Raw genomic sequence first — 27737 nt, 5'->3', positions numbered from 1 at the left:
CGGGCGGAGTGAGCGGCGCGCGGGGCGGCGGCGGCGGCGATGGCGACGGCGGGGGGGTCGGGCGGGCCCCCGGAGGCGGCCCCCGCGGCGCTGCAGCGGGAGCCCGTGTATAACTGGCAGGCCACCAAGGGCTCGCTGCAGGAGCGCTTCGCCTTCCTCTTCACCAACGAGCTGCTCAGCGACGTGCGCTTCGTGGTGGGCAAGGGCGGCCCGCGGCAGCCCGGCGGCGGGGGGCCCCCCGGGCCCGGCCAGCAGCGCATCCCCGCCCACCGCTTCTTGCTGGCCGCCGGCAGCGCCGTCTTCGACGCCATGTTCAACGGTGGCATGGCCACCACCTCGGCCGAGATCGAGCTGCCCGACGTAGAGCCCGCCGCCTTCCTGGCGCTGCTCAGGTCAGGCCGGGGCTGGGTGGGGGAGACCCGGCGGCGGGTAAGGGCGCCCCTACTAGCCGGGGGCTGAGGAGAAAGGCGGGGTCTGCCCTAGCGCCGGGTTGGAGGGGGTTATCCGCTGGCGTTGGGCTGCCCTGAGCGCAGACAGCAGCTGGCGGGTTGATCAGCCTGTGTCCTTGCACTTACCCCTGCCTCTTTCTGATCGCTGTGTGGGGCTGAGGAGTGAGTGTCACTGCTTGTAAACCAGCCGGCTGCAGAAGCCCTAATTATATCCCCTCATGGCTGCTGCTGGTGCCTGGCCCTCTCCATCCTGCACCTACGCCTGCTTGCTTCTGCATTGTCCTCCCCTCCCCGTTCTCTTGTCACTGATTCAGCATGCTTCATGTATTCGTGACCTGTTTGTACCTAGCACAGAACAGATAGAAACCAGGCGTAGCCATCGTGTGGTCTGGCAAACAAGGTCAAACTGCCAGTTCCCTGCACAAGAACTCTTGTGATTTTGGACTCTTCTTTAGTTTTGGACCCTCCTTAGGCTTTATTTGGAGTTGCCCGTTGTGCAAATTATTCTTATACCTTCCTGGAGAAGAAAATGCTTACTGTAGGAGAATTAAGTGTCCTTGCAAAGGGATTGCCTTTGAAGCCAGACAGTGGGAGATGTAGTTTAATAATCTCTTCTGTGTGTATTGCAATTACTTTTTTCCAAATAATGCATAAAGGAAGAATTGGGTCTGCTGTACTGTGTTGTGGTTTTTTGATCTGTTTCATGGATTTTCTTATTCTTGGGTCAAGTAAAAAAATGCTTCTTGGTGTCAGATCATCGTTTTTGTTGTTGCTATTCTTGTTTATTAAGTTATTATTGACCCACATGTTGTCTATGATATCTGGCAATTGCAGAGATTACAGGGTGGGAAGGAATGATCATCTAACCTATTTCAAACCTACACAAAACTAGCCAATTTGAGGCCTAGGTGGCAATTGTCAGTGGCAGTTTATATGAGGAAAAAGGTTACATTGTACATCAGGGTTATTACTGAGAATTGGTAATTTGAATAAATTGCAGATAACGCTTAAAATTCTGTTCAAACTCTTCAATTAGGCTAAACTTTTTATAAAATATAAAAACTGATTAAAATCCCGAATTCCATAGAAATGTAGGGCTGGAAGATAATTTCTTGAGGTTCCAAGTCCAGACCCCTACACTGTGGCAGGACCTAGTACAACTAGACCATCTATGACAGGTGTTTGTCCAACCTGTTTTTAAAAAACCTCCAATGATGGGAGTTTCACTCCCTTGGAAGCCTATTCCAGAGTTTAACAATCCTTCATGTTGGAAAGTTTTTTTCCTCTGATCTAACCTAAGTCTCCCTTGCTGCAGATTAATTCCATTACTTCTTGTCCTTCAGCAGATGTGGAGAAATCAATTACTGTTGCTTTGTAACAGCCCTTAAGATATTTGGAGACTGTTTGCAGGTCCTCCCCCAATCTATTTGTAATGGAATACAGTGGAGCTGGTGTAGGTCCTTCTTCATAGTCAAGGTTTTGGAGAGAAAGTTACTGATTTAGGACCCTCCAAAGATTTCTCCAGTGGAGTAGTACAAGACTTCTAGAGTAGAGTGGGGACATCCTGCCTTTTACACTAGGAACCAACAGAGAGAAGCAATGAAGGGTGAAGAGAATGGGGCACCTGCCCATACTCTTAGCCAGGAGCGTCCTTTTGCCAGATGTGGACTTTTAAAAGCCCCATCTCCTGGGAGGAAAAGCAGAGTGGAACAACAGCTGACCTTTGCTCTCCTCATTGGCTTGAGGATATTAGTAGAACATCCCCTTCCTGCTCCACAAGTGACCTGGACTTACAGCTCCAAAGTTCAGTCGTGAGTAAGGCTACGATTTTATCATGGAGGTCGCAGAAGTCACGGAATCTGTGACTTCCAAAGACTGCCATGACTTCAGCCTGAAGGCGGCGAGGAGCTGCAGGATTCCACTGCCACCCAAGGTAGCAGGGCCCCTGAGCTCAAAGGTGACAGGAGTACCCTGTAGCTCCCGGCCGCCACGGGCAGCAGGAGTGGCTCCTGCAGCTCCTGGGCTCTGGGGGACTCTTAAGTGGCCGTGGGGGGACCCTGAAGCTCCTGGCTGGGCCCCCAGCCTCTGGCGGCAGAGGACCCCACAGCTCAGGGCTGCGGGGTAGGGGGACCATGAAGCTCTGAGCCCCAGTTAGTGGTTGGGGCCCCTGGAGCTCCCAGCCAGGCCCTGCAGCCTAGTGGTTCCCCATTTTGTGATGGATATTTTTAGTAAAAGTCAGGGACAGGTCATGGGTTTCTGTGAAGTTTCCTTTTTTGCCCGTGACTTGTCTGTGACTTTTACTAAAAATATCTGACAAAATCTTAGCCTTAGTCATGAGGGAATGGCAAAACTGGGTAGGCACTGGTGTACAGGGAATAGGTAAAGGTGTATGTTGCAGACAAAATGTTATTTCTCATGTTAAGAATGAAAAACAATGTATATGCAAGGTTTTTTTAAAAGAGCAACAGCCATAGTTAGGGGTCAAATTTAAGTAGAAAAAGTTTAGGATTAAAGACTTAAGTTTCAATTCTTAAGTTAATTTCTTAACTTTAAAAATTTAAGAATGTGTTAAAGAGGCTACAGTTTGAACATTATGAAAATGGATGAAGGATAGGGGCCTTAGAATGCGACAGGAGCCATTGTGTATTTGTAGAGCTACTAGCACAGTGGGCTGATTGGGGTCCTGCAGTACTATAGTAAGAAAAACTATATAATGATCCAAGGCCTTATATTCAGCTCTCTCTCTCTATTTTTATAAGCACTGGCAGACTAAGGGGTTGGTGATATTTTAAAGGTTACCATATCTTGGAAGCCATTTGGTCTGGAAATATACACTTACGCCATTAGAATGTGTCTGAATTCTAGATATGCCAACATAAGCACAAAATAAAAATTCAGTATGTTTTTAAAAAAAAAAACACCGTCCCACTGAAAACTTTAATACAAACAAATGCTTGACATTTCTTTCTTCCTACTGTACGCTTTTTGAAAATTGACTTCAGTATTATAACTGAGAATACAAAAGTTAAAATGACCCCATTTCCTAATGCATACTGGAAGAGAATGCAAGGATTATATGTAATTACTAAAATTAGTGTTCTTTTACAAGCCTGTATTGTAATAAATATCCAAGAGGACAAAAATGAGGCTGGAGTGGCAGGGGATGATGCAGGTAGTGATCTCCTGCCTATGTAAAGCAAATGAGTTGCCAGGTGAAGAAGAGGTTATTGTTGAGACCGTAAGTGAGAATTTCCTAGCTATTTGATGTTGGGCACCTACCTACGCTTCTGTGTCTCGGAAAGTCTCCCTGGTAAGCTATGCCAGTAGAGCTATACTGGAAAACCTTAATGTAGATGCAGTTATACCAGCAAAAAAGGCCTTTTGCTGGAACAGTTTATACCAGATCCCCAAGTGAAATAAGGTATTACCAGCAAAAGGATTTTTTTTGATGGTATAACTGCATCTGCATTGAAGTTTTGCTACCATAGCTATGTTGACCAAAAAAAACCCCCCAACCAACCAAACCATCTCTAACTGACATACGCTATGCCAGCAAAACTTTCCAAGTATATACCAAGCCTTTAGAAAATTCTCACGTCAAGTCCCCAAATTAATCTGAACTCTGCTTCTTCCCCCTACCACTGTAAGGTTAAAGTTAGTTAGTTTTTTGTTGGGGAAATGTACAGGACTTAAATTACAAGTAATATTTCAAACAAAGAACTTGGAAATTAATTCCCTCTTATCTACCTACAGAGACAGGAGTTTGTCTGTGTTTTGTAAGGCACTCTTCTTTACTGCTTTAGTTTGTGAAGGCTATCAATTCCTGCAGAAGTACAGATTACTGAACTCTGAAATCAGATTAAAAACAAGAAGTCAGTTCTCCCTTTTCCTAAAATGCTATTTGTTGTAGGTCTACATGTGCAACTGGAATCTACATCAGAATTTAAGAAAGTCTGCCTCTATCTTCTCTGCTTGCTTTTAATACGGGGGAGGAGGGAAGGAAGTTATTAAAATACAAAACTTAAACATATTTGCATATAACAAATTTAAGCAGAGGAAATAATAAGCATGAAGTTTAGTCCATTCCATTTGAAACAGTCTATTTTTAGCTCTGTTTTCTGGGGAAAGTGTAGAGATTACTAAGAACAATGCCCATCAGTAAGGCTAAAATTTTGTCATGGATATTTTTAGTTAAGGTCACGGCTTCTGTGACTTTTTCTTTTTTGCCTGTGAGCTGTCTGTGACTTCTACTAAAAATATTCCTGACAAAATGGGGATCTGTGGGTCCCCACACCACCTGAAGCGGGGCAGCAGAACAGGGGCTAGGAGCTGCCTGCAGCAGCGGGGGGCTGCAAAGTATCCCTGCAGCGTGTGGGCTGGGAGCTGCGGGGTACCCTCGCAGCTCCGCGGGGCCTGCAGCCACCAGGAGCTTGGGGGTTCTCCCACCACTGCCCATGGCCGCTGGGAGCTCCAGGGGTTCCCTCGCTGCTGTGAGCTCTGGGACTCCCACCTCCCCATGGTGGCCGGGAACTCGCAGTTTGAAGTTGTGGGGTACCCCACTGCCTGCGGTGGCTTGGAGCTCAGGAGGCCGCCAGAGGCTGCAGAGGTACCCCGCAGCTCCCCGCCCCTGCAGGCAGCCAGGGACCCTGTCGCTCCCGACCACAGCAGGCTGAAGTCACTGAGGTTGCTGGAAGTCGTGGATTCCGTGACTTCCACGACCTCTGTGACTAAATCGTAGCCTTACCCATAAGTAATCGAACAGCATAAACAATTGCTCATTAGTTCTTTTATGCAGTAATTAAGTATTTTTTCTGTGCCTTTGTGAACATTTATTTTTGGCTAAAGGAAAACTGCTTATTTTGGTTATTAGAGTTGTCGGTCTCTGATAGATGGTTCAAAAAGCCAAACCCTAAAAGTATTAAGGTATTTAGAAAATGACTTAGAGATGTTGGAAGGAGGGTATTGACATTCAAGCTTAAATTTAAAGTATTTATATAATTTAAAGTAATAACTTTTCTTAAAATATTATTTTATTGTGGGTTTACTTTTTGCAATCAAGATTATAACCAAACAGATAAAGGAGGAGACTGAGGACTTATCTCTGGGGAAAAACCATTCTGGAAAAAAACGAACCTATTATTGGTTGAGGTCAAAGGTTTAAGAAATAAAAAGACTGTGTTTTTGGGCTGGCCTACACTACTGCTTAAGTCAGTGTAAGTTACATCGCTCAGGGGTGTGAAAAAGTTACAGCAACCTGAGCACTGTCCACACCAATGCTGTGTCGGCTGGAGATGCTCTCCTGCAAGCATAGCTTCCACCTCTCGCAGAGGTGGAGTACTTATGCCGAAGGGGAGAGCGACGGTGCAGCTGCGCCAATGTAGCACTGTAGTGTAGACTTGCCCTTTGTTTGTTGACTTACCATCCAATATTCCTCTTGCCTGTAGGGTTTTTTAAACAAAGGCCAAAAGAGTTCTGGCAAAGCAACTGCAGTGGTTGTGGGACCATTGGGATGATTTTGTGTGCATCCTGGTGAGTTTAGGTAGGGTTCTCTGCTTTTTTTTCTTGTGTTCTAAGAAGATAAAATTCACCAGTGTCCACAGAACTGATTGCTGGGGGCCTAATAAACATCCTTGAAAAATTTTCTGGGGGAGGTTCTCCTTAAGGAAGTGGTCTGGTCTGGTATGGGGGACTTAGTGAACTTAATTGCTTCTTTTATAAAAGAATTGCCTCTGAACATTTTCTCACATTCTTACCGATACGCTGAGGGAGAGAAAATTGACACTGAAGCCTTACAGGAAGAGACAATGAGGTATAAACCTGGAAAGAGGGAATATGAGAATGCAGGACCTGGGGAAGAGAGGGAGAATGGGGAGAGAACTTTGCAAGAGAGAGGCTGAAAATTGGAGGCAGAGAAATGTAGAGGTGTTGAGGAAATATAATTTTCTTTGAAAATTTTGTGTACTTAGAAAATGGATAGAAAAAGAAAGATTGTGTAGACAGGTGAGATGCAGAAAAGGATATGCAGAGGGCAAGTTCAGACCTGTAACAAACACAAGGCTGCAACACACAAAGTTTCAGAACTACTGACACACACACACACTCTCACTCACTCACTCTCTTCAGAAGCAAGCCACTCAGAGTTCCCCATTCTGGAAAAGGAGGGGTACTGTGGAAATGCTCCAGGATCATTGACCCAGATCTTCAAGTCAGATGTTGACCATCCCCTAGCAGTTTGGAGAACACTCATTGTTTTGCAATTTTTTAATAGTTCTTGTGCCTGTCTCTCTATTTTCTAACTCAGCATTTTTAAACATTAAGAATTTATTCAAAATGCTTTATTGCTTGTCTCAGGAAAATCCCACAAAAGGCATTGTGATGGAAAAAAGAGACTGTCTTGTTATAAAGGGCTATGTGCACACTAGAAACATTCAGATAAGAAATTATGCACCCAACTTTTCCTAATATAGACGAGACAAAGAAGCATAAATCATATATTGGTATGTTGACATTTCTGTCCTAGTGTGGATTAAATTTCCTCACTCTAAAAGTATTTGGTTATATCGGATGCTTCATTGCTACAAGTTGCTGCATTCTTTTTTGGCCTCTGGTGGCTGATTCTTAGGAGTATATTCTCAGAGCATCCCAAGCCTACCAAGCTGATATGCAACTCTCACTCTTTTTTTTTAAAAAAAAGAAAAGGAGTATTTGTGGCACCTTAGAAACTAACCAATTTATATGAGCATAAGCTTTTGTGAGCTACAGCTCACTTCATCCGATGAAGTGAGCTGTAGCTCACGAAAGCTTATGATCAAATAAATTGGTTAGTCTCTAAGGTGCCACAAGTACTCCTTTTCTTTTTGCGAATACAGAGTAACACGGCTGTTACTCTGAACTCTTTTTTTAAAAAAAACAAAAACAAATGAGGAATACTTGTGGCACCTTAGAGACTAACAAATTTATTTGGGCATAAGCTTTCATGAGCTAAAACCCACTTTATCGGATGCATGCAGTGGAAAATACAGTAGGAAGATATATATAGACAGAAAACATGAAAAAATGGGTGTTGCTATACTAACTGTTGTGGATAAAGCTCTAAGCAATAAAGTTAAAAAAATATACCCAAGCCAGCCATGACTTAATGAATGTGCTTATAGAAGCTGTACTAAATGAGTAAACCAAAATGTTTTTTCTGTTACAGTAATGCTCACTAACGCCACTATATTTAAATCTGCTAAAGTTTAAAAACTCTTTTGTAAGCTTGATATTCCAGTCATTTAAAAAAATCCACACCCTATGAGAGAGAGTTTTCAAAATGAGCTATTTTATTTTTAAATTGAAAAATCAGCTGCTTAATTTGTAGTTTAAAAATACTCTATCACTTTCCATTGTCTGCTGTTTCAATCCAGACGGTTCCTGCTCCAGCCTGTTACTCTCTTGCTCACTGTCACACCCCAGCATCTGCAGTGCCACTATCTGAGCACAGAGGGTGTCTGACTCAGCCTTCAGGCTGGATGTCTTTGTTTTTCTCAGTTTTATCTTTCTTTAACTCCTCTATTTCTGCCTTTTAACTGATCTTTCTCGTTATCTACCGTCTCCTTACAAAGCTGCAGGAATGCTCCAGGACCAGTAAAGCTCTCAGGCTTCCAGAGACCATTATCATGCTCCTGTACAAAATCAAACTGTTTCCCAAAATCATTTTCAACTTTTCTTTGTTTCCAACTATTTCCCTTTCCTTCTGACATAAGCCCTCAACAAGGGTACCAGCCGAGGGCTCTGAGTCACAGTAACAAAATATATCCATGACATGGGGAAATTCCAGGTTGCTACCTTGCCCCTGCTGTCTTCCCCTTTTGCACAGCACAGCAAACCATTTGTTCTAATCGTCCCCTTCCTCTCCACCATTCCTGACAACTAGCTCGCTAAATCTTTATCATATATACAAAAGTATCTATCTACAGTGCTTGTGAAATAACTCTGAAGTTTTATTACACAGCCTATGTTACAGACTAATTCAAATCATGCTTTTGTTAGTACCTATTAAAAGCATATAAGCTGACATGAAAGGACCAGCTGTGATGTGTGCTGTCCATTTTTTCATTAATTCTGTGGCTATAATATGGGACCATCAATTCTGCAGTCTTTTTTTAAGTTTTAGTCAAATGATATTACTAGATAGCTGCCTACTGTTGGAGAGTCTGGATTTTTGAGCAGTTGTTACATGTTGACCTAAAACCAATAGGAAATGAGGTAACCTGTTGATCCCTTTAATACCTTTTACTCATGAAGAAATTATCAGATTGCAGATCTAGAGCATAGTAGCAGCTATGTTCGTTTCTTGAGTGCCAACAGTTCTCAGCTACTTTTTCATAAGCCCTATAGACTTTCAGGTTTGTATACACAATATAGCAGGGGTAGGCAAACTTTTTTTGGCCCAAGGGCCACATCAGGGTATGAAACTGTATGGAGGGCCAGGTAGGGAAGGCTGTGCCCCCCAAACAGCCTGGCTCCTGCCCCCATCCGCCCCTATCCACCCCCTGACTGCCCCCCTCAGAACCCCCGACCCATCCAACCCCCCTGCTCCCTGTCCCCTGACTGGCCCCTATCTACCACCCCACCCCCTGACAGGCCCCCTGGGACTCCCATCCACCCCACCCTGTTCCCCATCCCCAACCGCCTCAGAACCTCTGCCCCATCCAACCGCTCCCTGTCCCCTGACTGCCCCGCGGAGCCCCCTACCCAACGCCCCCCACCGCCACGCATGTGCGCCACCACCGCCCCCTTACCATGCTGCTCAGAGTGGCAGGAGCTCGCAGACCCGCTGCCCGCGTGGTGGCGTGGCTGCGGGGGAGGGGCCACTGCAGGGAAGGGACCAGGGGCTAGCCTCCCCGGCCAGGAGCTCAAGGGCTGGGCAAAATGGTCCCGCGGGCCAGATGTGGCCCACCTCTGCAATATAGGAACCTATCCGCTTCTTTCTCACACTTTTTATATTAAAGTAAGCACCAGAAAAGCATTGTATATTTTTAAGTACATTGAAGAATATGTTGAGGGACAAAATGTTGGTTTTTAAGCAAGGAGATTAGATTGTTATGGTTGTGACAAAGCCTGGGGATTGTTACCTGCTTACGTTCCAGGTTTAGCACCTTGTTGTGCCTCGTTGCAGGAATCTCAGAATAGTGCCTGAGGTAAAATAATGGATATTTAATTAAACCAAAATAACAAGAGGGAGAAAGGAGGCTTAGGGCTTGTCTACACTAAAGGTTATGTCGGTATAATTTATGTTGCCCAAGGGTGTGAATAAGACAAGCCCATGAGTGATGTAAATTACACCAACCTAAGTGCCTGTGTGGACAGCGCTATGTTGGTGGGAGACATTGCTACTGCCTCTCAGGGAGGTGGTTTTATTATCCTGATGATGCTCTCTCCTGTTGGCATAGATCATCTTCACCAGACGCACTACAGTGGCATGGCTGCGTCGGTGCAGCTGTGCTGCTGTAGCACTTCTAGTGTACACGAGCCTTTAGTCTTGACTTAGGAATTCCTGCCTCTGTTAGTATGCACTTATTTATTATGTTTAAACCAATATTGGTGGATTTTTAAAAACTTGTAATAGCCAAATCTTTTTTGTGTATTTCTGTAACCAACAGAGCATTTTTGATTAACTTTCCTGGAAATTAGAGATGCTGTATTGAAAGACTTGGAAATACTTTCTTCAGGTCAAGAACAGATTTTAAAAAACAAACAGTTCCCACCCCGAGTGATTGGTATCTTAGAATCAATACTCCTGTCTGGTCTCAACAACTAAGAGCTTTCAGGAAAGTTGGTTTTGCTGTCTTTGGTGCATACCTTTTGTCTCTTGATTCACTGTTACTATTAAAACTCCAACCTATCCTGCATTCTCAGAAACAATGGAGGCAGGTCAGAGTTTCAGCTTGTGGCAGTCTGTCGGAAAAACAGAGACTCAAGGTCATTATCTGAAATATTAGTTTCCTGCAGAGGGAAAATGCTGACTTAGAATTAAGATGTTATCACAGTGGAAGTCCTTGATTTGTGTCCCCTCATGGCTGGATGGATAGTGTGCAATTTCTTTGAATTGAGAACAGTGGTATAGGACGAGAGCAGGGGTCAGCAGCCTTTCAGAAGTCTTCATTTATTCACTCTAATTTTAAGGTTTTGCGTGCATATTAACATTAATACATTTTAACGTTTTTAGAAGGTCTCTTTCTATAAGTCTATAGTATATAACTAAACTATTGTTATATGTAAAGTAAATAAGGTTTTTAAAATCTTTAAGAAGCTTCATTTAAAATTAAATTTAAAATGCAGAGCCCCCCAAAACGGTGGCCAGGACCTGGGCAGTGTGAGTGCCACTGAAAATCAGCTCGCGTGCTGCCTTGGCACGCATGCCATAGGTTGCCTACCCCTGAACTAGAGGCATTGATACTCAAATTGAAGATGTTCTTGATATCGAACCAGATCGATTTAATGAACTAAAAGTAATTCTGCCAGCTCAGCTGCTCTTCACTGGTTGTACATATCTAATAAACCAGTACAGAAAGATTAGTTTTTAGGGAGTGTTACTTCTTATGCAGCTCTAATGGCATAAGCTTTTCATAAGCTAACATGCTGCCACATCTTAACTAGTACCAAACTTTTTTAGTGCACTTCTTTAATTTGTTTTGTCAACACAAAGAGGCTGTTAATCATGTTCTTAAATTTAGTTGGTATGTTCAGCTCTCCCTCAGTTATATCCCTTTTATCCTTCTGTATTTGTGTATTATTTCCAGGTTTCTTTATTCAGATGAAGTTCAGATTGGTCCTGAAACAGTTATGACTACTCTCTACACTGCAAAGAAGTATGCAGTCCCAGCCCTGGAAGCACATTGTGTGGAATTTCTCACTAAACATCTTAGAGCAGATAATGCCTTTATGCTTCTTACCCAGGTAACCTGAATAAAATGTTGCTTTATGAAAATATTGCTTAATAAATCACCCCCCAAAGAGCTAATAATTTACACAATGTTAGATATCTAGGTAGTTTAGTCTGTGGTAGAACTATCTGTGCGGCATATCAGTCTTTTTGCGAGCATCTTATTGCAGCTTTGTCACTGAGTATGAAATAATATAAAGGAAAATGGCCTTGTAAATAAATTGTATTTTTATATAGTTATTGGAACATCATAAACATGAGGTCTGTTCTCTCTTCAGTGCTATTAATATTAATATTCTAATGAGTTAATCTGAGGCTCTTTGAGAACATTGTCTATTTTGATCCAATATTGTAGTTTTGACTTGCAATTTCAAATATAGAGATTTATCTTTGGCAGTGTAATAATAATATTCAGGAAGGAGAATTGGAGAAATCTGATACAAAAACTCTTAATGAAGTGCATCATTCAAGGGCTGTTTGACACAAACTCAAGGAATACTTGAAAGGTAAATTGAGGCTGTCTAAATAGAATGTATCCATTATTCTGGAGTAAAAACTTGTTTGTTTGGGTTACTTCATAAATCTGTTGGTTGCAACACCAGACTCATACCATTTGTCTGTAAACAATATATTATCTCCATAGGCTCGATTATTTGATGAACCTCAGCTTGCTAGTCTTTGTCTTGACACTATAGACAAAAGTACAATGGATGCAATAAGTGCAGAAGGTTTTACTGATATTGACATAGGTAAGTTGCCTTCTATTACCAGAATATGAATTTAAACTTTGTAAAAGAACTGTATTGATTTGCATTGTTAAATGGTGTACCTTTTGGTCAAAGCTTGCCCTGAAACATATACAATATATAGGCTCTAAAAGATTCCCATATATAAAAACCATCACTCTGCTAAAAGGCTAAGCCATTTAAACAAATAAATTAGTCCTGACTGACTTGTTTAACTTGATCCTTTTAATAACTGACCCTCTTGTAACATAGTGGTTTACAGGTATCACATAATGTTGAAACTGATGTTTTAACTTGACAGGTTTACGATCAGATTTTTGGTTTAAAAATCTATGCTCACATTGATTAGAATTAGTTAGAACTTTATTAAAAGTACAAGGATTTTACGTCAATACCATTTTGAAAGACGAAGCAAACATTTTTATATGCTAGTCTACATTGTCTAATTAGTGTAGGAATTTTAGTGGTTCAGTATTATTTTGGCCACAGTAGTGCACTCATTTTTCTATCCCTGCAGAAGAAACATTGACTAACATAAGTTTGAATACAAGAGCAAAATGCATAAAAAATAAGTTTTATCTTATTGTGAATGTTACTACTTTTGCATCTTCATGTATCTTTGAAGAATTTTTCTGAATTTTGACTATACATTTCTGTCACAATAATACTTTGTGTGTGATGTCTGATTAAATCTGTGGGAAAATACTAAAAAAGCTTGAGTGTCTGACTTGAAAACAGTTCAGATTTTTATCTGGTTTGGTCCTGTTTTAACTATATATGCCATATTTATAGTGCTGTCTCTAATTTTGCTTTAGGTTACTACTGCCTATCATTGGATTTACCAAAAAATTGCTGCCAATATGGCAAAAAAAGAGAAATTGGTTTTCTAAATACCTTTGCTGCATGTTCAGTTTTAGTTGAAGCATTATGGTTAAATTACTCTTCTTCGAGTGTCCATTTGCCAATCCCGCTCAACTACGGGGCTGGTCCTGCCTACTTTCAGCTAGGAAAGCAGCATATGTATATTCTTCTTGACTAAACTTAGTACTGTAAATAGCCCAGACTGACATCAGCTTCCAGCCTATGAGTGGGCTTGAGCCTAGACTCCCAGGAGGGAACAGACTATTGGCAGGAGAAGCACTACATTACCTGACCCCATTGACTTCATCACAACCAACCTCAGCAAAGTGTTAAGAAGAGTCGAGGCAAGGGAGAGGAAATAACCATGGTGTATGAGGTACACAAGAAAAAGATGGGACTAAAGCTTATTTTGCTTGAGGCCCGGGAAGGAAGAAACAAATGGGACTCTACATTAAGGTTAACTCATGTATTTTTCTTGGGGTGGGAGAATAGATGATGAGGAATTCAGAAAAGGATTAAACAGTGAGTAAATGAGGTTCAAGTTGATTCAGGTTACACTTGTTTATAATTTATCCCTTAGTTTTATATGCAAGAAAATAAGTGCTAAGAATGTAACACTCTTGTTTGTATCTTTTTATCCTGCTGTCTGTAGTTTTATATGTTGTCTGTTTAGTATGCAGACTCTCTGGGACAGGAACCTTTCCTCTTTTCTGTCTGTAAAGCACACAGCATGCCTTTGAGTGCTGTATAAATACAATCCTGCCTTTGCAGCTAGTGCAGCTGCATGCTTTCTCAGACTTTGACTTACTACTGCTGAAAATTTGCTAACTTTCAACTACTGGGTTTCCTCTCTTTTTAGGCCGCTTTCTCTGCCCTACATTTTAAATACATCTAATTGCAATATAAGCTCATGGTTCGAACTCAGGCTGAAACATAACATCCATCCATCTACATGCAAATTGCCCTAATTGAGGGCTCTTACTGAGGGTCCCGCATCCCATGGGGTAGAGCGTTAGAGCCTAAATCAAGCTGGGACCCCGGGTTCAAGCCTTATTGCGTTGCAGTGTAGACGCAGCCCCTCTGGACTAGTGCTCTGAGAGTCTGCCAAAAGTATTCCACAATCCCAAACACTGACTTTTTGTTCCCTGGACAGTGGATTGGTGGTGTAAGGTTCCTTGGATCTCTTCCAGGGCACCCCCTTTGGCAGTGGGGAATTGGTGTTCATACTTAAGTGGGGCAACCAGTCATCTTGGTTTGCAGCTGAGCCCCTAGGCAGGTGGTAGCTCCAGTCTCTGGGATGGGGGCTGGGCCAGTAAGAAGTCTGTGGCTTGGGGCTCCTACTTGAGGGCTAAACTATTAAATAAACAAGGACTCAGGCCTTCGGGGCATAGGCTAAGCAAACAAGCAGGCAACGGCTCAGGCCTCTCGAGGGAGGGCTGAGAAACAAACAGGCAGTGGCTCAGGCCCCTTGGCCTAGGGGTTAGTGCTTGCCCAGCCCTGAGTGCAGGGCCGGGGTAGGGAGATCTGGGCCCATCCTGCTCCACCGGGTCCCAGCCCAGGACCCTTGGAGCAACTGGTGATCACATCATAAGGCCAGCAGGGAAACATGAGGTCACTGCCTCGTCTCCTGGCAACACAACAGACCCAAAGTCTCATTTTCCTTGGCTGCTTCCTACTGGCTTCTGGTTGAGTTGTTCTCTGCAGTGACTGGGGCCTGGTTCCCGGTTCCCCTTCTCTGTGCCAAGTGGCTCACTCTATGCTTCCTCTCCTGGTTCCTCCATCTCCTGGGACCATAGCTTGCCTTTTTTCCAGACTGGCTTAGAAGTGTCGTCATCATCTGCTGCAGCTAACGATGGGCTCCACGGGTAGTTCAGCTCCCTGGAAAGGACATCTGGCTCCTTTCCTGGTCTGAACCCAACTGAGCTGCAGGGCCTGGCCCTTCTACTTCCTGCCCTGCTAGGAAGTCTGGGATATGGCTGGCTGGACTCAAACCCACATAATACAGCGTAGACGCTGGAGCCCCAGTTTGGACCCAGGGTTCAACAATTCTTAACCTGGGGTTACAAATGAGTGTGTAGATGCTCAAGCCCTAGGTTAACAAAGCCAGAGTCTACTGACTCGAGTTCTGCTGAGCCAGGGCATAGATTGTGGTTTAGGCATACCCTTTGTGGCCTACAGTCTCCCATGTGCAGGCATGATCTGGCCAGAGATGAGTTATATTCACTCAGAATCCAGATGCTTTGTCAATCCAGTTTGAGATCCAGTCATGATGGAACTTATGTCCAAGACTTGTTTCAAAATCAGCGAGAATGCAAAGAAGAAAGTTCAGACTGAGGATGGATAATCTGGCCTTATTTTAAAAAACGAAAATTGCACCACCCTCTCCTTAAACTGCTTGTGTTTGGATTTGTGCAACTGCTTGCTTGTGCTCATTCCAACTTTTCACAAGTTTCTTTGATTCTACCCAATCCTTTCCATTTGGCACCTACAATGTTTTCTCCGTACTCAGGGTATTGTAGTAACAGCCCTTAAGGAGGAAGGTAATCTGATTTTCCGCTATCTGAATACGTTTCTTCAAGTCCAAACAATTAGAAACAGCTCCAATAAATCTTGTTCAAAACATCGGTTCTACATACTTGGTGTGTCTTTTTTGATAAACGGGGAGGAGAGCTGGGTACATTTTCAAACTGTTTATTAGAAAAAATTCACAGGTCCTATTCATAAAATGCAAAGCTGGGTAAACAATGAAGAAAATTTTTTTAACTTCTTTAAAAAAATCGTAAAATTCATTGCCTAACTTACTTTAGGAAAAAAAACTCCCTTGTTTTACCGCAGAGCTTTCTCGCCCAGGAGTTGGTTTTCATATCATTATCTTTCTCATCCTCTTCTCTAGACAGAGCTGTTTGAATCATTCTAGTTTGTTTGGGAACTCCTACATAGTATATACATAACTGTCAGGGCCTTCAACTATTCAGTCTTATGTTCTCAGGTGTAGACATTTGTCTACTTATCTGTTCTGCACCCTCCTCAAGCCTTTGTGGGCTCAGCTGTGAACGTTAGGAGTCCCTCTCCAGGTAATCCTTCCTGATTGGATCATGAAATCCTTACATTGGGTGACTAGTAGACGAGACTAGAAGAATCTCAGTTGGGAACATCTCTAGTCATCTTTAGGTTCCGGAATCTCAACTACTGCTGCTATTCTTAGTGGGGCTAGGTTCATGTAAACCTTTAGATCATACCAAGACTACAGGAAAATGTTTCTTGAAATTCTCTACGGAACTGTTCTGTGTTTGTACAGCACCTAGCACAATGGGGGCCTGGCCCATTACAAGTTGCCACTGCAGTATAAATAACCTGCCTTTCCACCTAAATCAGGACATCTTCCAGTCTAAGTAGATGCAACTACATTCTCTGGATGTCAGAAGTAACACAGGAACAGTTTTCTGTTTTCCTTTTTCTTTTTCCTTTTCCACACGAACAGTTTTCTTTAGGAAATTGGATGTGGTCTCATTTACAGAGGTTTCCAAAAAAAAGGACAAGTTATCTATGGTCACATGTTAGATGGCAATCAGAGAAGCTTTTTCTAGTATTAGCAAGATTCCTGACATAGATTTCTGCCTATTTTAATAGGTCCTGTATGAAGAACAACAGACTTTCATGTGGAGAGGTCTGCAAAGCCATGAGTTAAATGTCCCACTGATCTTCGGTAAAATCTGAGATGTGTATATAAAAAGAATTGGAACACTTAGTACTGCTTTTTTTGGATCCATATGTTTATCTGTTTAAAAGGTCACTTTTTTCTTTTTGTGCATTCTGCTGGTTGTTGCATTTCAATAATTGATCCAGATTGGCAGATGGACACTCAAATGAGGACAACTTTATATTATGAGTAATTTGGCTTTCCCGTAGTTGTACATTCACCAATCTGCTTGATCACTTCCTTTCTTGATCTTGCTCTAGCTTTGGAAATACTCTTTGGGACATGAGAGCAGCAGTTTGGCACTACCTATCTATATCTATACATATAGTCCTAGTCTTAGGAATCAAGAAGAAAGTTCATATGCTGTTTTATAGAAGGAGGCGGGCAGGACAAAACCTGTTGGATTGGATGCTGTACACTGTTCCAGAAGACTGATTTACACGTAAGACAGAACTGTCTTATCTGTGGTGGGTTTTTTGCAATAAATGTATTTAGTCCTTAAACAGATCTCTTTCATGTATAGTCAATCAGTTTTCTATTATATTAAAGTAGTTTGGGCTTTTAATCAAATACTTTATTCTTAACTGAAGTTGTATAATTTAAAAACTACTTTAAGATGACTTAACATATGTAAAGACAGAAATTGCTATGAAAGGAGAAAACTGACCTAAATTTATTAGTAACTTTTTTTTTTTTTAAAGACACACTGTGTGCAGTATTAGAAAGAGACACACTTAGTATTCGAGAAAGTAGACTCTTTGGAGCTGTTGTTCGCTGGGCAGAAGCAGAGTGTCAAAGACAGCAACTGCCTGTGACATCAGGAAACAAACAGAAAGTGCTTGGAAAAGCTCTATCTCTAATCCGTTTTCCACTAATGACTATTGAAGAGTTTGCAGCAGGTAATGTGGGTTACTTTATCTTACTAATATGTTAATGTAAAGAGAAACACACTGTACTAATAAGGGACTAACTTTACAAACCTTCACAACTACCCTGTTAGTAACAAATGCATTTCACTCCTTCCTATCAAAACAGTCCATCTTGCAAAAGTTGTTCTGGTCTGAGACAAATCATGGTGGACTTTGCACTGTTTATTTAAATACAACAATTCAGAATTAAAATTTTAAAGCATATCATATTCTCAGAAACATGCTTCTTCTATTCGTAGGTCCTGCTCAGTCTGGAATTTTGTCAGATCGGGAAGTGGTAAATCTCTTTTTGCATTTTACGGTCAATCCTAAACCTAGAGTTGATTATATTGACCGACCAAGATGCTGCCTCAGAGGAAAAGAATGCAGCATAAACAGGTTCCAGCAAGTGGAGAGCCGATGGGGGTACAGCGGAACAAGTGACCGAATCAGGTATTGGTCATGAGTTGTCCAAGGAGAAGAAGACATGTGACTCAAATGCTGCTTTGTAGTATTAAAAGCAGTAACCTACTGCTTCAGCATGGATATAACATTTGCACTGTCTATTTTAAAAAGTAGACTGTGCGCACACGCATAGATAAAAGCATTTAAAATAAGAGAATAAAGGGAAATTCTTGAAAAATTGTTTAGGCGGATTCTAGAGTATAGCTTATTAATAACATGTATTGCTACATTTAAAATCGGAACCGCTAAAATGTTTCCTTTCAGAGATGGTCAAAATAGAGGTATTTTTGTTATTTAGTATACTGAGTCCTTCAGAATGATCCTTGTGGAATATTGGGGCCTTTAGTTGTAAAATTGAGATCTTAGGATGCCATCTCTTTAATAAAACTTCATTTTACAATAAGCCTGGTTTGCTTTATTAAATAATGTTTATAGTACTATATCCTGAGCTTGATCCAGCACCATTTAAATCAATGGGAGTCTTTCCACTGACTTGAGTGGAAGTAAGGTCAGGCCCCTGTGACTATTGTTGAAATGTGATATTTATAACTTGCCTTTCTCCTCTGTCAGGTTCACAGTTAATAGAAGAATTTCCATAGTGGGATTTGGATTGTATGGATCTATTCATGGACCCACAGATTATCAAGTCAATATACAGGTATAGTATATTTTTAACTAAACCGCTTAGTAGAAACTACATTTGTTACAAGAAACAACAAGGCTTACTATGAATTTGATTTAGGATGGAGCAATTACTCAGTCCAGATAGATCATGACAAATTTACATACAAAAATGTGAACTGACTTCAACAATATGATTCTATTGTTTGTCCCTTGGGTGTGACTGAGATAGAAAGTTAAACTTCTAAGTCCTGCTTTCCTATTTTTAGCAAGCTATTCCTATTCTCCCCTTAAAATTAACACAGGAACTGGGAGATTAATAGAATCTCTAGTCAGAGTATAATCTCTAAAATGAACACAAAACAAACAGAATTTTGTAGTCATAAAGTACTATAGGGGTGTTGCTACATTCTTGGAAGAAAGCAGTGTTTTGTAGATCTTTTTGTGAGCCCCTGTTTGTTTATGAAGTTATTTATTCTTTAAAGGTGTCTTGGACAGCAGTATAGGTTTACTTAAATCTTAGTATTTCTCCCAGAGGTATTTTTTTGTAATAGATCAATACTTCTGGTTCTTGCTCCCAGCGCATGACAGGGTGAATTCCCATTCACTAAAATTCCGGGTGTTAATTCTGTCACTAGTAAATGGTACACGCCTTCCCCTACTGAGGATGTACTACGCTTTGTTAAATTGGATGGAACAGGGAACTGTTATCTGTAATGCTTATTCTAATATAAGTAGTCCTATTGTGACTGAAAGCACCCTTTGTAATCACACCTGACACACCATTGTAATAATCTTTGTACAAAATGTGCTTTGTGAGGTACCATGGGAAAACGAATAACTCGCTGGTCAATAATATCATGGTGAAATGTATATAGTTAACAGTATATGTAAAGTTATGAATTCCCCCTGTATGATTGTTAGCACATGTTCAAAACCAGACAGCCTTGCCTAGGCCAAAGTTGTTAAATAGGCCTATCGTAAACGAAGGAATGTGTGTTTACATACAAGTAGCAAACAGGGTCCTTGACAGCAGGGGGAAGAGGTGGCAGGAAACAGAAAAATTTGCATTTCAGCAAAAAAAAAAAAAAAAATGGAGCCTCCTTCACCATCGAACTCCATGTCGCCTTCCTTCCTGCTTGGATAAACTTTACTCTGAATGATAATCTTCAGAAGAATCTACTTCCAACGTTCACTGGACTATAAAAGAAAGGGGCAGAAAACCCAAAGTTCTCTTTCACCTAAGAAGACAAAGGTACCAGCACCTGTAGGCCACTAGGAAAGAACATGACCGAGGAAAGGGTCAGTTACCATCATGCTGCAAACTAGTGAGTGAGAAAGGCCATCTTGAACAAAAGCCTTGAACCAAACTTGCTAGATTAAGTTTTAGGCCTTTAGACACGTTTTCATTTTTATTTGCTTATAACTATTTCTAACTTTATCACTTACACTTGAATTCACTTAAAATCCTATCTTGTTTTTTGTTTTATTCCAAGGCTGTGTTTAAACTGAACTGTTTGATAACTCCAGTTAAAGTAACAAAACTGTTGAATATTAACTCCTTACAGGAGCAACAAACCTTAATATCTGAATTGTCCAGGAAAGGGCTGGACATTACAGAATGCACATTTTGAGGAAAATCTGAGACTTGGGAGTTTGTTGGGGTCATCCTACTGGTAGTAACCCAGGCTGGTGGAAGCCAGTGTATGACTGGCATTTTGCTGGCAAGCTGCTGGGGGACAGAGCTGCTGGATCAGGGCTGCAGCTATACACAGACACTGAGGGTGTGACCTGCATGCTGGTAGGCTGATTGTGAGCAGCCCAGGTGGGGAACTACAGCAGCAAAGCATTTGTGAGGTACCCGGGTTACAGGCAGCGACAAAACCCTTCACTGATCCGAATTATACCCCAGAATGTAACACTTACGTATGTTGATGCTTGGTTGGGTTTTTTGTGACTAGCATTTTCTTCAAAATTGTAAACTAATTAACGGGTAAAAAAACACTTCTATATGTATAATTTTTTTTTTATATGCAGATAATTGAATATGAAAAAAATCAGACGCTGGGACAAAATGATACTGGATTTAGTTGTGATGGAACTGCTAATACATTCAGAGTTATGTTCAAAGAGCCTATAGAAATTTTGCCAACAATCTCCTACACAGCTTGTGCAACGCTCAAAGTAAGCATGCTTAAGAGTAAAAGTGTAGAAATGAACATAGTGGAAAGTTGTTTGGAACCAGTATTTTACCCAACTTTTAAACTGTTACCTGGTAGGGAAACATCCTCTAAGTCTCTCTCTCTTTCTCTTTTTCTTAAGCACTTCAAAAGCAAAACTAGACTATGGTTTTTGAGTTGGCTTTCAAGGGGGTGGTGGAGCTGATGTGGCTTTATGCCTTCCCAATGCTTAGCTGATCCAGGAACCAGAGCAGATCCCAATGTAACTATCACCTACTACCTTTGGGCAGCTGCACTACCTACATTCTCAGCATTGCAGCTCCTCCCTCTCTCTCTCCTGCTCCCAGCCCATCTGTGGCATGCCCCCTACATCATGGTTTGCGAGAGAGCTCTTGGAAGACAGCCTGTGTCTGTCTTCCTCAGTGCCTACAATGGGGAATTTCTCCCCTAAGCCAGACCTGGGATTTCTACACAACTCTGTACTTGGCGTACTGGGGCTGGAATAAAGGTGGGAATCTCCTACGGGGTGCTTTTTTTTTAATCTTGGTTGGTAGGTTTGTGACTTATTGTTTAAAAATGTTACTTCCGGATGCAATTTTGAAGCTATTGGTTTACTTGCAGAGGTGGAAATGTGCATTTGTAATAGATATTAGTGGAAATTTGCATCAAAACTCGACTCTACCCTTTGTGTTAACTGTATTCTTTCTTGCTAATCAATGATATACTTCAAAAAATGTTTTACATTTTCTTAAGCTTAGGTTTAACTGTTATGCATATTATCTCTTCTAACAGTCCTCCATTAAACATAAGAGGCTGCTTTGTCCATTACTAAGAGTTCGTGTTTTGGGGGAGCTAATCTAATTCTCTATCCAAAAATCAAATATGAAATTTCGCAAATCTGTATACCAGAAGTTTCAGACACTTTAAAGATTAGTACAGGCTTACACAGTAAATACACACTGTAAAAACATTCTGGCATATTAGTTGCCAGATGAAGAGCAGACAAGCTGGTGTCTGAATTTTCCTTTCAAAGGTTATAACAAGATCCAGCATTCCTTTACGCTGTGGTACTTCTGGAGAACCGTGAATTGTATTAGTCTAGCATGTAATTCTATCTAGGTAATAGCTTTATATAAATTAAATCTCTAAATAACTGAATTGGAGAAAATGTAGCCAACTTCTTTTGTTGTTTATATTAGGGTCCCGATTCCCATTATGGTACGAAAGGATTGAAGAAAGTAATCCACGAATCTCCTACTGCTAGCAAAACCTGCTTTTCCTTCTCTAGTTCACCCGGTAACAACAATGGTACATCGATAGAAGATGGACAAATACCAGAAATAATATTTTATACATAATTACATAGGATAGTTCATCTCAGATAATACAAGTAGCAATGTATAGACTGACAATGGCATAAAGTACTTGCTATTGGTGGCAATTTTTAAATTCTATGAAATTACATAAATATATAATCTCCATGTGTAATATGAAACTAGAATATTTCTTATAGGAGGTATCAGAAAAATCTATTTTTCTCTCCATGATTATTGGCAGGACATCAGTAAGTTAACAGATGTAGTTCTTTTTTTCTTCACAAAACCTTGAAAGTAAGAAGTACTCTATATTTTAAACATTATCTTGTGTTTTGTTGGTTTATTTACTTCCTGACTCCTTACATTGTCTTCAAAGGTGAAATTCTCCTTTGATCTCCTTGTTTATTATGGAATTTTGGTATATTATTTTTCTTTGTCCCAAACTTGCATTTCCCTCTAAAATACCCTTGCAATGACCATTATGGACTCAAATGACAACTTTTTTTTTAATTGCAGCAACAAAACTGGATTTATATATTTTTTTTTTATTATTATTATTATTATTTTATTTTAAATGAGCCATGAAGAAATACCTGGGTTAACACTGTAAACAGTATCTGAAATTGTATTAAAGAAATATAGCACATACTTAGCTGAGATCTGCAATGTACAATACTTCAATGGTCTTGGTTTCATTCAGAAATGTGTATTTTATAGTAATGTACTGGAGCGTGTAAGTTGGTATGGTGATGACTATTGTATATAAATATGCCTGCAAAAATGTATAATGTGAAGATATGAGAATACAAGACTTCTATTAATAGTATTCTAAGACCTGGATGCTCAAGCATTAACCAACACTAAAATCTTGATCTGATTTAACTTTATCTGTTTGTGCATTTAGTTCCAGAGAATATTTACAAGTAGTATGAGGCAGTGCAGCCAATTGAAAGGTGCAATGAATGTACATAGATGGTCAGCATACTCTGCAGCATTCTCTGCAGTTGTTTAAACAGCAGAAGTGTGAAAATTCCCATTCACGCCACAGGATCCTGTACACTCCTACAAACCATACCACAAGAAATTAGTGTGTAGTTGAAAGCAATGAATGTTTCCCTAATGTTCTACATTACTAGCATAGGTATGGTACAGTGTGTACACTTACTTTTGACTTTTATAGTGTCACTAATGTTATCTTAACAGATAAGGAGTAATTAGATCATATAGTATGTTTATTTTAAAGTAAGCTTAAAATGAGTGAAATCCCATACCATTTTTTGCTTGCACATAAGTCTTGTAATTTTTTTTAAAATACAGTAACCACTGAGGTAGAATTAGAGCAGCTTTAAAGTTAAAATGGCATTAATAGCAATGTAAGAGGACTATGTAGTAAAAAAAAAAAAGTTCTTCAAAAAACATCTGCAATTCTTTAATTTAAATAAGCTTTTTTGTGATTAAGTGAAATGCATGTCAGTTGAACTTAAAAGAAAAACTTCCTTTAGATTGCTGTTCCTGGTGCCATATGTCTAGATATAGATATTGGAAGTCACTGAAGTCCTGTGACATACAGTATAGTAATAAACAGTTATTGCTGCCTTAGCCAATATATATTAGATGAAAAGAGAAATGCAACAGTAACTGTGTAAACCATGATGACTTCTGTTACCTTTTGTGCACTTGAATTCTCTTTTTTTGGTCTAACCTGTATTTACAGGCCTGACAGCTAGAGCTGGGGAGAGCATTCTACAGTTGCTTTCAAACTATACTGTCTCTTTAAAAAATAATTGGTGTATTGATATACACCTGAGCTGAGACTTACTATATTCAGTCGTTGATCATTATTACAAAGCTCTGCTGAGCCAAGGAGCTGGTATTGGCCTGGTAGTTCTTTAGTTTGGTGGTGAGTAATAAGAATGGATCACATCAATTTTCTTTCAGCCTTCCTATGTTGGGGTATGGAAAACTGTTTGTGTCCAGTAGATCTCCTTTTAATTGTCCTTTAAATCTTAATATTTTTAGCAGTGGTGAATATAATTGGTAATGTACAAGCAGCCAGCCTGCTACGTAGAGGCAGGGACATTTAACAAAAGTGGGGTTTCTTTCTCCAGCTGCTGAATGGAAAAATGTTAGGCTGGTATAGAAGAACTCACAGAAGCCTAATTATCAGGTTGGAAATTCCCCTTCCCTCCTTAGTGTTACTCTTACCCACTCTTATTACTTACAAAGATAAGTCATTAATATGTACACTTCAGGACTGGAGAAAATGCATCTGGAGTAGAATCATAGGATAATGTTGAATATTCAGCATTAGCCTACCTTGAAATGTAATAAGCTACTGAAAGATGAATCACTGAGAAGTGCTAAGAAATCTCCTCTAGTTCTGTCATGCTGACAGTAACCACTTAAAAATGTATTTTCTTCAATACCTATTTCTCTGATAGAAATAGTTCAACTAATAGATTATTTTCCTGTCTGGTGGTGATGAATTACTTAGGTACATTATTTGGCACTGAAAAATTTAAATATAAGAGCTAATGTGTCATTTCTCATATGAAAGTCACTAGTTAGCTTAAAAAACCTGACCAAAACATCTTGTAAAGCGGGTTACTAAAGTTTTCAGTATTCTTTGTTCTATTGCCCTAACTCTTAAGTGTATGTATCTTCTTGTGGTTCCTAACTGAAGATAGCAAAAACAAAGAAAATAAACCCTTAAAAGTTAATGCAAAATAGAGGGTTAACTGTTGAATTAAAAATAAATCAATGTATGCCAGTCACAAGCACTGTTTCTCATACCTTTATTCTAATCCTTGTCATGGTCTGCTACTGCAATAGTAAATACCTCTTAGTTATCCCACTGAGTATGTTTGTGCCAACTTTGACAAATCCACTTGCATCTATTTTGTGAGTTAAATGACCATGCATGTGGAATGTAATAGCAAAGTTGTGCTTATGTATTCTAGAGGAAGGCTTTGGTGTTGAGGGAGTCAGCTTTCCTTTTATTCTTTCCAAATCCTCAAGGCTTAGCTTGTGAGTAGGATAAAAACTGTTGCTAGTGATCTGCTGGATGATTTGTTGAGGGTTTTTAGTAAGTTTTTTGCAGTGGTTCTTCTGTGACTAATATAACTTAATACCTGCATCATATAGGCATTACAGCAGAAAATTAAAACACATTTAAGCCTATGATTACTGCTACCTGGTAATTAAAATCTGTTTTCCACCTGTGCTCATTTGGTATGAGGTAGTTTTTGGGGTGGGCACCAGACTTTGGTGCACTTCCAAAGTGTCTTTCATCTGATAAAGTGCTTTAGGAATGTTAATTCAGCCTCATTCTGCCTTTGTGTCAGATGCTATATACCAGTTTTACAAATGGGTAAACTGGTGCACAGCCACTTCGGCAGTATTAAGTATAGCAAACTCCTGCCAGCCAAAGAACTTTGTATGTATTATGCTGCACACCCTGGCTTATCTCATGTCTTCACTTCTGTAGCCACCTCTTCCTTTCTATCCTTGTTACTGTAATCTTGCCCCCTCAGGTCTATTTAGAATGTTTCTGCTGCCTTTCTGGTTGTTACTCTGTCACCTTCCCCCTATTCCACTGTCTTCTTTTGTCCAACAGCTTGTCTACATTTGAGTTCCTTCATGAGTTGGCTGTGCTCCACCTCCTTCCTCTGTTAACTTATTGTGACTGCTACCTGTGCACAACTGTCATTCCTAATATCTTACCACCTAACAATCAGCTTCTCTGAAAAATGTTTACACTTTTTCCCTTGGCAGTCTTTTTCAATTGCACCCTTTAGTGATAAGTTTCACTCCCTTCCCCTTGTCCCTGATTTAGTCACTCATAGACTGGATTCCCTGAGTTATAGACTATCTTCCAACAGTGATAATTTGACAGGCCTGACTGTATTTAGCACCTACAGGAAACTTTCCCTCTGCGACCCTGTGACCGGTGGCTGAGTAAAGTGACTCAAAACCGATTAGTTTCTTCAAATGCATTGTTTGTTCAGCTAAAGGTACACAGCAAGCAGAAAAGGATTAAGTCTAAAATTCATCTGATTTTAAGTAAACATAATTTTTGTTCAAGTTTTAGTAAATTCTATTTAACCTGGTTCTTTATATATATGTCCTTTTAACTATATAAAGTCCTTTTCTTCTCTTGGCTCTGGAACCTGGCTGTTGCCTTTTCATAGCTGATAAAATAACTGAGATGAGTATTTGTTTTGCTGTTCCTTTTTCTAGGTTATGGGTTTGCCTTCACATTAAACTGCACCAATACATTAACACAGTCCAATAGCTATATGAAGTTTATGTATTAACTATCTTAATAGCTTGGTCATATAGTCATGAACATTATCACAGACCACCAGTGCATTCTGCACACCTTTTCCTACTACTTCATCCTTTTTCAGATTATTTAGGTTTCAAAGTGTGACTTTTGTTTTCTGTGCAAAATTTGAATGTGTTCTCGCTGCCTCATAGCAATTTATGAAGGAGAACTTTTTGCAATAGGGACTGTCTTTTTACTTCATGTCTTTATTGTCCGTTGCGGAATGGGGCCCTGATCCTTCAGTGGGGACTCTAGGTAAGACTGTGATAAGGAGCAGGCCACTCTACTAGCTACCAGGCTTGCAAGGACACAAAGAACACTGGACTAGAGAATCTCAGGGCTATAGTAAACATATTTTTTAAAAAGGACAAAGCATTGTTGCAGCAGCTGCTGCCCCAGGGTATTTTACTTACAGTTTGCAGGTGCCCCTGGATACTGGCTACTTCATGTAATTATTTCTAAATTATGCTGATACAATAACACAGGGGCTACCCCTGTAATTATTTTTAACTTTCAGTAAGGGGGCTTAAGAGGGAAAATTCTGTGTAAAGAGTGGTTACAAGCAGGTAACCAGCGCTGGTTAAAGGGGTAGTATAAGGCTAATGGATTGTTTTTTCTAGCCAGGATCCACCAGAGCATGCAGGGGTAGAGCTACACCATTTCTAGGAGATTCTGAATGCAGGGGCCAGGCCTTGGCTCTAAATTACAGGTGTACGCAGTCAGTTGTACTGTCAAAAGAAGCACAGACCGATCCCCAGGTTTGGGGCAGAAACCTAGGGATCTCCCGCCCGAGCTACCTGCTTGCTTGTTTGTTCCTATTGCTGGTCAGGGTAACAGGCCTCTGTGTACGTTTTTTAGAACAGTTCAAGAGCACAGATCAACGTTGACTCCCTCTCACCAATTCTGGGACAGGGCAGCATATTTCCCCTTTCTATCCAGTCCAAAAAAAGGCCACACATTTTATTCCTACTTCAAAGTGCATAAACCCCGCACGAGGCAGGTACATCGGCCCTTCAGAGGCGGCGTGCTGTGCAGGGGGGTGAGACGGTGGGAGCCGGGCCCTGCTCGGGACAGCACAGGCTGGGCTGTACAGCGGATCCTGGCCGTGGCACCCTGCCGTGCGCGGTGCTGGCCCCCTCGCTGCAGGACAGGAGCGCGCCCCAAGCCAGTGGCTGGCGGGTGCCGGACCCGGGATGGGGCTGAGCGCACACGTGACTGCGGGGGGCGGGGTTTGCAG

At 40.8% G+C, this 27737-nt stretch overlaps 1 protein-coding gene across 1 annotated transcript; it reads left to right on the top strand.

Annotated features, from left to right (window-relative positions):
- On the top strand, positions 1-24950 carry BTBD1 (BTB domain containing 1). Its single transcript, XM_077829188.1, has 8 exons — positions 1-392; positions 11234-11390; positions 12020-12125; positions 17385-17582; positions 17852-18044; positions 18627-18714; positions 20715-20861; positions 22057-24950. The coding sequence occupies exons 1-8, from the start codon at positions 40-42 to the stop codon at positions 22213-22215; spliced, it is 1401 nt and encodes a 466-aa protein (XP_077685314.1). The 5' UTR covers positions 1-39; the 3' UTR covers positions 22216-24950.
- Positions 24951-27737: the final 2787 nt, after the last annotated feature.

The sequence above is a fragment of the Eretmochelys imbricata genome, chromosome 10 (genome assembly GCF_965152235.1).
Source record: "Eretmochelys imbricata isolate rEreImb1 chromosome 10, rEreImb1.hap1, whole genome shotgun sequence".
In the NCBI taxonomy this organism is placed as follows: domain Eukaryota; kingdom Metazoa; phylum Chordata; order Testudines; family Cheloniidae; genus Eretmochelys; species Eretmochelys imbricata.
Note: the sequence above shows the minus strand (reverse complement) of the source record. Positions and strands in the feature narration are given on the sequence as shown.